This window comes from Eublepharis macularius, chromosome 10 (genome assembly GCF_028583425.1).
Source record: "Eublepharis macularius isolate TG4126 chromosome 10, MPM_Emac_v1.0, whole genome shotgun sequence".
Lineage (NCBI taxonomy): Eukaryota > Metazoa > Chordata > Lepidosauria > Squamata > Eublepharidae > Eublepharis > Eublepharis macularius.
The window spans coordinates 24111589-24121841 of NC_072799.1; the positions used below are offsets into that span (position 1 = coordinate 24111589).

At 41.1% G+C, this 10253-nt stretch overlaps 1 protein-coding gene across 1 annotated transcript in view; it reads left to right on the plus strand.

The window, feature by feature from the left end:
• Nucleotides 1-6492, plus strand: part of BMPR1B (bone morphogenetic protein receptor type 1B) — a 104279-nt gene extending 97787 nt beyond the window's left edge. Inside the window, exon 11 of the mRNA XM_054990042.1 lies at nucleotides 1267-6492. Within this exon, the coding sequence (XP_054846017.1) occupies nucleotides 1267-1392 (126 nt within the window). The 3' untranslated portion in view covers nucleotides 1393-6492. The remainder of the gene's footprint in view (nucleotides 1-1266) is intronic.
• Nucleotides 6493-10253: the final 3761 nt, after the last annotated feature.

The window sequence follows — 10253 nt, forward strand, 5'->3', positions numbered from 1 at the left end:
CCCTCTAAGACTGAAATTATTCCCTAATCTGATCCATTTTGAGGTCCCAAGGCCTGAGTCAGCCCTTGGCCTGGCTTACTAGTCTTCATTGAGTTACCTACACCTGTGCAGTCTAATGTGTACATACTTGGTAATATGTTACCCTGCAAAAAAATCTGCAAAATCAGTGGGTAAGGCTTATGCAGGAGCTAGCTGGATGTCTGTTGTATCCAGCATCGCTGAGCAGGTGCAAGACCCATCACAACCACCACAACCTACTCCCTCCCAGCAGCCACTACTTTCTCTGTCTTGTTGGCTTTGAGATGAGACTGCTCCCTCTGTGGTCCTTGGCAGTGGCTTTCCATTCTCCAGTCAAAAGGAAAGGGAGAGCAGAAACCTGAGAGCAGGTAGAAGCTAATGCTTTGCTTGTTCAGGCAGCAGCTGCCTCCCAGAGAGAGACAGGCAAGTGAGTGAATGATGAGTGCTACTGTTCTAGCTGCTATTCACTTGCTCACTGGATTAGCTGTGTGGCCTACTGTGTACCTATGGGGGTTGCCATTAGTTCATCTATGGCACTGAACCTTGTGGAAGAATGGAATCCTCTACTGCTTGAAGAAGCATTTCCTCTGCTTCCTTCCTCTTCTTTCTATCAGATGTAGCAGCATCCATAGATACTCAGACAGAAAGGGTAGTGGCTGGTAAACTGGCAGGAGTAAGATTGCAATTGCATGTACATACATAAAGCTGCCTTACAGTGAATAAGATCCTTGGTCCAGCAATGTCAATATTGTCTACTCAGACTGGCAGCAACTCTCAGGGTCTCAGGTAAAAGTCTTCTACCTCATGTGCTACCTGTACCTTTTCACTGGAGATGCATGCGAAACATAGGCTCTTCCACTGAGCCAAAGCCCCTCCCCTTGTAATCAGCAGTGAAGCTGAAGCAGCAGAACTGTTTCACGTCTGCCTTCTCCTTCTGGGTTGCAGCCTGGTACCTGCCAAGTGGAGGAGGCTCATTCCTGAACGTAGTGTGCTTTTACCTATTTCCCATGTAACCAGTGCGGGGGGAGGGGGGGAGGCACTGTGGGAATCTTGCCAAGGCCTCCAACTGTGGTGACCTTTTCATGTATCAAGACTATAAACATTGAATGTACACACAGAACTACAGACCCACTAATGCTTCTTGACCATGCACAAGGGAATATTTTGAGTTTTAGATGTTTATCAAGTTCAAATTTTAAGTTGCAGCCAATAAACAATTTAATGTTCGTTTGTTCTTTCTTTCTGCAGTGCCTAAGACAAATGGGCAAACTCATGACGGAATGCTGGGCTCACAACCCTGCTTCGCGGCTCACAGCCCTGCGAGTAAAGAAAACACTTGCCAAAATGTCAGAGTCACAGGACATTAAGCTCTGATTCAGCGGACAAAAGGCATCTCTTTGCTAAAACTCAGAAAAATGGACTTTCCTTCACGTTTCCAAGAGACAGGAAGAGGAATGACAAGCCTTCATTAATATCAACCTTGAACGTGGTCCTTCAGCCAAGCATCTGTACCTTGACACAGAAAGCTTTTGGGGAGCCTGGAGAAGGATCATATCAACAACTGCTTCAAGATAATGCATGCTGCTTTCTATGAAAGCCCATAATATTAATATTATTATTATTATTACTATTATTATTTGGATTGTTTAAATTTTATGAAAATGAACCTTTGAAATACAAAGTACAAAAAGAATTATATTGTTACATTAAAGAAAAAAAATATCAAAAGAAAGCTCATCTGAAGTTTAGAGTAAAGTGGCGATGATTTCCTATTGACTTTTTGCACTCCACAACCAAGTTCCTGCTGTGTTCTGAAATAAAAGGAAGGTACAATAGAAACTGGCTGATAAGTGACCTGCTAGATGTCTTTGATATAAACAAACTGTGCCTCTTATAAAGACCATGTATTCGAAGTTGCTGTCAAGCAGCATCCCTCATACATAATCCTCCACCAGTGTCCCCTGTGCCTAAGCCTCAGAGAACAAACGGCTGTACCCTTGGAGCAGCCTTGATCATTTTCAAGGCACTTATGCAGGAGATATGCCTGGTGGGATATGGCCAGAGCCTGCTGTGTCTCAGCTCTTAAAAGCCACAGACCAGCAGGGGAGTTTTATGGGGCTTGGTGATGGGTTTCTAGTCCCTTTTCATTCTTCCTCTACCTTGATATTTCTGAAATTTTAGGGCCATCTGCCATTGTGGCATTTTTTTTACCCCAAACAATATTTTGATAAGAATATGATTGAATAAAGGTTTGATTTAAAAAAAAATCTGAACATTCTTACTAGCCTTTCATTTACCAGGAAAATCACTGATAAATGAAACTGTTTGAAAAGTTGTATTTTAAAAGTGTTGTCTTAAGTTAGAAAGCGAACAGTGCTAACAAAGGGAAGTGCTTTGTTTAGTGGTGTTGGAAAATAAGCAGTTACAATGGCAGGAAAATCATGAACACATGAAGCAAGCCTCTGTGTTTTTCAAAAATATACACTCCTTCCTTCAATAAAAGATACTGAGAATTATAAAATATTGCAAAAGAAGTTCTAAGTTTTCAACAGCATTTTTGCTCTTGCCCACATTCCTACTGCAGTTTTAGAAGAGAATCTGCCTGAACTTAAAAAAAAATAGTGTTTCCCCCCTAAAAAAAATGGTATATTGTTGGATTGTCTCTCTGTAATTATATTCATAGAAGTACCCTATGATTTGGGCTGGAATCCCAAGAATTGTGAGGGGGCTTCTCTGCATACACTAGTAATGTGGGGGGTACCTTCCTGAAGCAGCCTCCGCACTTCCAAAAGGTTACTCATGAGTGGTAAATGAGACTGAAGGGTAATTTCATGTGACAGAGTCATAGGCACATTTATGGGGCTGTTTTAATTCTAGCTTTGTTTTAGAATCTTGTGTGTGTAGTCACTGGCATTCTTCTCCCTGCGGATATTGTGGTTTCTCAGCTATAAAGTCTTTCAGTTAAAAATGTGCCCATAACGTATGAATGTTACTCCAGTTGGATCTTTAAAAAGTGTTTCTGGAATGCACATGCATAGCTAACCATGACAGGAGTTTTCTAATATGTCTAGAATTTTCAGTGTGAAGTTCACCAGTGTGGGTATTGAACAGTTTTGCCGCTCACACGGAACAAGGCTTGCAAACATGAGGTTTTGAAATACTAACATTATCATTTGGAAGGCCTTTTGTAATGAATGTTATGCCCTCTAGGGGTCACTGTGCATCTTCTGATTCTGAAAGTCTGGGATGAATAGGTCATATAAAAGTGAAAGGCCTTGGTGGGATACCACAACTACAGCCATTAGGCATTCTCCCCTACTTTGCAAGGTTAGTGGACATCAAAGGTTTAAAAATATTGGGGATAGAGCAGCATGTATGAAATGTGTGATGGAAATGCGGAAAATGTAATTGGTAGTTAAAGCTTGTTTCAGACTCTGACTTCAGAGAGGTATATTGATACTTATTGGGCGTATGCATGCTCTACCATTCTACCGAGGAGAGTTTAGGAATTTCTATAGTCTCTGGCAAAACAACCTGTCTATAAAGATGCCTTGCTCAAGAACAGTCATGAACCTTCCAACTGCTTGTGAATCTGAAAAGACTTGCTACTGCTTTTTGTTAAGCATGGGTGATTCTTATTGATTTGGAGATAATATATCGGCTATTCTGAGGGCAATTTGACTTGTGAAGCTCTTAGTTGCTTCTACATGAACATTTCTGTTCCAAAGTGAAGTCAATCATGCACAAAGCTAGCTTCTTAAGATATATTTCCGTCTTGGGTGCCTCACTTCTTGACAACTGGCACCATAAATTCCTGAAGCTGTAACTGCTGATTAGCTAATGGAGGCTTAGAAAACCCAAAGAGATTCTGACCTGACTGGGATTGAGAGGAAACGACCCATTTATGATTTTGCCATATCATGAAAGGTTTTCATAGGAACTTCTCTTTTACCAAATTGTCTCAGGATTCAAAACAAAAACATAGAAGTATTTTTTTAAAATTCGCTTAATCCTACCCCTTTATGTTGCTATAATTCTTGTGTCGTTTCATCCAAATACAGTTGCCCTGATTTTCTTGGGCAGCAGAAAAGAACAGAAATCTGTTGAATTAACTTCAGATAAATCGGACCTGCTAAAATCTGAATGAGAATTTGAAGTTCAGGGTAAATTATGAGGAGGTGCTTAAGCTAATACATTATTCCGTGCTGGGAGATGAAACCATGAAAGTATTTTTAGTATTTCCTCAAAGTCTTCAAGAAAAAGCCTATGATGTACCGAACACACACAAGCATGTTACCAACAACTCTTGGGCATCCTCAGTAATTCTGTCACAATCTTTTCCTTGCCATAGAATTTCCCTGCTGTATGTTATCCCTTATAGCTTGTTCAGATCTCATCAATCGGATTTTGGTTTCTGAGAAAAGCTGGTTATTATCTCCAGGTAATCTTAGAGTATGGTGAAATGTGGACAGATTTGTGTTGCTGTTCAGTCTGTGATGAAGCTTGCTTCTCTCTTCGTCCAATTCACATCCCATATTCACCATGCCACTGCAACTTCTGGAAAGTGATTTAGCAATGGTGAAGTAGATGTGTGATGAAAAATGATCTGGACTTGCAATTAACCAACTGGATGATTGCATTGCCATCAGCAGAACTGCAGCTACAATTAGTCCACATTTTACGTTCTAAGAATACTTTAGAGTCCTGACTTTTTAATTCCCTAGTAAAATAACTAGTCAAGTTAAACCAAAATCTGTTTTTTGTTAGAGCCCTGTGTATTTTGGGCTTTCTTTTGTTGTAGCATGAGATGATTTCTTCAGAGAACGCAAAGTAAAGTTTTAAAAAGAAGGCCTTACAGCTCCAAACTTCTGAATTTCCAAGTCATTTCAAGATGCAAAAGTGTTTCATTTATGGACTCCAAAATTAAGGCAAGATGTCAGCTGGTAGGCCACTTAACTTTTTCTTCTGTTGGATGTTCAGGCTTGTATTTCTTTTAAATGTGCATGTGTGTATATATATACACACCAATATAATTTTGAGTTGGGAGTCTGGAGTTACTCCATATATAGGGATTGAGAGTAAACTATTGCAGATGATAAAGCACTAAATGAAACCTATTTATTTATGAAAATGTGTAGTTGACAATTCATACTGATGGTATGATATGAGAAAAAAGGAGTGACGTTAGCACTGAGATGACACGGGCAGAGTAAAATCTTTTTTGTTTCAGTTGAAGGGCCATTTTTTCTCTCTCACTAAACAAAAATCATGCATTGTAGGTGACTGAGTGGACCGTCTGCATTCACAAATTCCAGTTCATGACAAAAATCAATGTGTCTTCGTGGACATGTACATTTCCTCCTTCCTTTCTTCAAATGCACAGCAGAAATGCTAGACCCTGCTTCATCTAAGCATTATATGCAGTGACATCTAAATCGCATTAACAAATTGCATGGTATGAGTCTGGTTTAGAATCCTAGCTGGTAGATAAGAAACAACCAATGAGGATTAAACCATAGTTTAGAATCTGAGTGTTTAGGTAAGAAGCAAACCACACTTTGTTAAAGCATCTCAATTTGGATATTGCAACAAATTGCAGTTTCTTTCCAAAAATTTTAAAATAGCTTCATGTCCAAAGGAAAGAGGGAGGGTGCCTGGAAGTCTGGAAGTAAGCTAGATTTGTTCTTACAAACAAACTGCTTCTTGTTTGTGCTTTGTGAATGCAGCTGATGTCTCCAGCCACTGTTGCAAGTGGTTTGGGTTTAACAGTATCATATGACTTTACAACATAGTTACTCATACCAAATTATTTACTCATACAGATAGGAAAGTTATTTTCCAGTGATGAGTTAAGTGTCACCCACATTTGTAAGGGCTGTTCTAATGATTTCATTTCCTGGTGGTTGTTATGCTCAGAATCTACACAACTTCAGACTTCATCCAATGACCATCAAAGTTAATAGTTACACATGGGCACTAGTGTGAAGAACTCTTGGGGCAAAAAACAGAGTTTTCAGGGAAATGTAGACCAAAACATGTAGAGTTTCTGTTAATGGCAGGTGCAGTAGGGAAAGATTCAAGGAGAAGGATAATCTGTCAACTATTAGCAGGGGTTTTTTTCTGGGAAAAGAGGTGGTGGAACTCAGTGGGTTGCCCTCGGAGAAAATGGTCACATGGCTGGTGGCCCCGCCCCCTGACCATTTTCAAGAGGTTCCGGAACTCCGTTCCCCCGCGTTCCCCCTGAAAAAAAGCCCTGACTATTAGCCATTTGCTAGCACAGCACAACTTATTTCTTTTGAAGAAATGTTGACAGTGTAATTTTTTTACGATGATGATTTGTGTTCTTTTTTGAGAACCAGTGCCTTATTCAATATGTAAATACTGTAATTGTAAAAACTAGGGAACAAGCCTATGTTGTAATTGTTCAAGATGGTATATGTATGTTTTAACATTCTCCCAATAAAATGTTTTCAGTTCCCCATTGAAAGAAATTCACTTTCTTTTCAAATAGTTTGGCTTCTTTGAATCCTCTAGCATTATCCATACATGTTTTGATTGTCAGATTTCACATTTTTAATGAAACCACCCCCATGTGACTAGACAAGAGAGTAGCACACTATTGCTTTCACTGCTTCTCACTACCATCAAATAAGTACCAGTAGATGAAATGGACTATTTGTTCCAGCTTGTTTGACCTTTCTTACAACTGGCATAAGTTGAAACCAAAATGTGGTTTGTAGCCCTCTAACACCCCAACTGCTTTCGCGTATGTTTGCCTCTAGTTTGCTGCCAAATGGGAAGTAGCACAGTGCAGGAGAGCCAGTGAGGATTATTAGTTCTCACGCTGGGAAGTCTTTTGCACTCGGTTTTTACAGCGCGTTCATTACCATTTCACATCCCATGTTTTTTCTGCCTTTTACACTTCTGAGCTAGTCATGTGACGCAGCTCCGGGCTATGTTAGCTTTTCTCCCGGGGTATGTGACTACGGACATATCACCACTTTTTTTTTGCCTCAGATGCTGACTCACGCTTGAGTCAGTGAAAGTAAGTGTAAAATGTTTGCCTCTCTTCCCCCCCCTTTCCTATTGCAAGTTGATTGGCCAGAGCAGATTTAACCACACCCACCCTCGTCAGCTCCCCTAATGCTTCTTTCACCATTGGGCAGCAACCATTGAACCAAGTAGCAGCTCAGCTGTGCCCATTGCTCGCCTCCTCTGCTTCTTTCCCAGACAAGCAGAGGTGGTGCTGGCTCTGCCCCTTCCCTTCTCATCTCCCCATCTGTTTTTTTTTTACTGCTTCTGAAGGGTAGTATCGTTGAGGCGTCAAGCACTTTAAAACAGAATTGTGGGCATTTAACAGTTGTGGAGATGGCATCTTTCCCCAACACAAACCTAAGAAGATTATTTTCTTTAAAGCGTTCAGTTGGGACCTGGCTAAATGGAGTGGTCCCCCCCCCACACACACACGTTTCCGTCCTGCAGCCTTCCCTGCGTAGAACCAGCTTTCTTTTATTGCTCTTCTCTGGTTGCAGAGAACAGTAAAAAAGGTGGGGGGGAGGGGAGAAGGAAGATCACTCCGTGAGTAGTAGGCAGTGGGGGGTGAAAGGATTGGTGTTAATCTCAGTGCAGCTGCTCTTGTGCTGTAAAAAGACTCAAACTTTCAACAGTTGGGGTTCGAAATGGCAGCACATAGAGAGTGGAGATTCTTAGTCTTACCACGGATGCTCAAACTTAAAAAAAAGTGACGTGTATTCAGTAGCCCACAAAGCTCACAGTAGAACAAGTGAATATAAGATGCAGCAGAGTACGTGAGACTGAATCAGGAGCAGAGAGTGTAAAAAGGGGCGGTTCCAAGCTGGTGCGAAGGCTGTAGGGCTGACTGCTCAGATCCATCATTTTTAAACTTGAGTGCAAAAGGGCTCTCTGTCTTGAGGCCCTCAGGTTTTCCAGCTCCCATCTAGGGTCTCACAACTTCATGTTGGTTGTGGCACACTGGCCACATTGCCTATCTTCCCTCACCCGAATGTATATTTCCTTCAGAGCCCTAAGGTCCATGGATGTCAAGGGATTAATCCCATCACTACCAACAGTGTAATGCAGCTCTTCTCTTCTGATGTGGCATATTCTGATGTGGCACTGGAAACTTAAATCTATCAAAGTTAATCTTCAAATGTTAAAAAATATTATTTAAAGCATTTCACTTTAGACCTCTTTGCAATACAATGTAGTGGAAATTTCCCATGTTCACAACAAACACTGGTGGAGAATCTGCTTGGCCTTGTTCAGCTTTGCAGAACCTGATAAAACTTCCATCCTTATTTTATCTATGGGGAAGCTTAAGAGGTAAGTTTGGAAATAACCAAGTCCATTTTCTCAACCCAATTACCATGTTGCTCTATACACTGTATTAGAGGAGATACCCTATTTAGGCCAATGTTAAGAGGATTTCCAAAGTGGTGTGTATGAGCATTGTGAAAGCCAGTATTAAACCTGTAGCATTACTGTTTTGCATATTTCAAACTGATTTTAAAGTAGGTATTATGGGTGCTTTATTAATTTTATCACCTGCTTCCCACGAGTTGCTACAATTTTTATCTTCTGTTTATCTCCTATATTTTATTGTATTTTTCTATTTCCAGTCACTTCACAGTTTTGACAATGTTTTGATAGCAACTAATGTTTTGATAGCAACTAATGTTTTGATAGCAACTGAACTTTTTTGCTTAGGGAAGGACAGGTCTGCATAATGGACAAAATAGATCAACCCAAATGGCAAGCTCTTCTCTTCTGATGTGGCATATTTACTAGCATACATAAGACCACATTGTTCTCAATCAGTCCAAGCTGCTGTAGCATGGTTATTAAGTGTCTGGGCTGTGAATCAGTACTCTGCTGGTTTGAATCCCACTACTGCCATGAGCTCAGCAGGTGGCCTTGGGTAAGCCCCTCCTCTCAGCCCCAGCTCTCCAGCTGTATTGTGGGGATAATAACATTGACTTTGACCACAGCTCTGAGTGGGACACTAATCTGTCTAGAAGAGCAGCATTTATGCATAGTTATTTTTATTAGTATTAATTTCTTTGTCTTGTATTACCACAGCTTTTAGTTGATGTGAGCATTATATATGGGTGGCGGAATACACACCTCACGGTTGCCTCCAGTTGTCCCACCATGAGCCCTCTACTATTGACAGCTGAATGACAGACAGACATTTAACACGTGCAGCTTTTCCTGCTATGGACTTTCAGGAATGGGGATGTTTTCATTTGTTGTATTTCTGTTCTCAGGCAGCCTTCAGGGACAGGTGGGTGAGGAGCATACAGTACTTTTGCATCATGCTTATGCCATAGTCTTTCCAGAGGTAACTCAGCAAGGCATAGGGATACTGTATTATGAGCTGTATAAAGACCATTATCTCAATGATCCTTAGAACAATCCTCTAACATATGCTGTTATTACTATCTACATGTTTCAGATGTGAAGGGCAGAGAGAGAATGGTTGACCAAAGAAACCTAGTGCCTATATGGCAGGGGGAGATTTAAAACAAGGAATCTATCTTTCCGCCATTACACTCCAGTACAGTGTGCTGTCCTGTTTGCTCCCTCTCCAACCATCCTGGGGGAGATGCTTGGCTTGCAAGCAGTGAATTAAACAGAGAGTTGTTTGGCAGAACAGGGATTTGAATCCAGGCCTGCATACTATAACAACAACACATTCTATTCATATACCGCCCTTCAGGACAACTTAATGCCCACTCAGAGCAGTTTACAAAGTTTGTTGTTATTATCCTCACAAGCATCATCCTGTGAGGTGGGTGGGGCTGAGATAGCTGTGACTGACCCGAGGTCACCCAGCTGGCTTCAAGCGGAGGAGTGGGGAATCAAACTCAGTTCTTTCAAGGGCAAAACAAGGAATCTGTCTTTCAGCCATTATTCTCCAGTACAGTGTCTTTAAGGGGTCTACTTGTTGCCTAGCAATGGTAAGCAGCTCTCAGCAGTTCCTTCTCACAGCCAGGCAAATAGTGGTAGGCTAAATATCAAGACTGAGAAGGAAGAGATGGGTCTATGAAAAAGAGGTACAAGACATCTTATACTGAGTCATCTACTATGATTGACAGCAGCTCTCCAGTTTCGGGAGTAGGCTTTTCACATAACCTACTACCTGAACAGCTGATGTCTCTGCTTCCGAACCACAAGGCCTTTGCTTATGGTTCATTCTTGAATTTTCTCTGGAA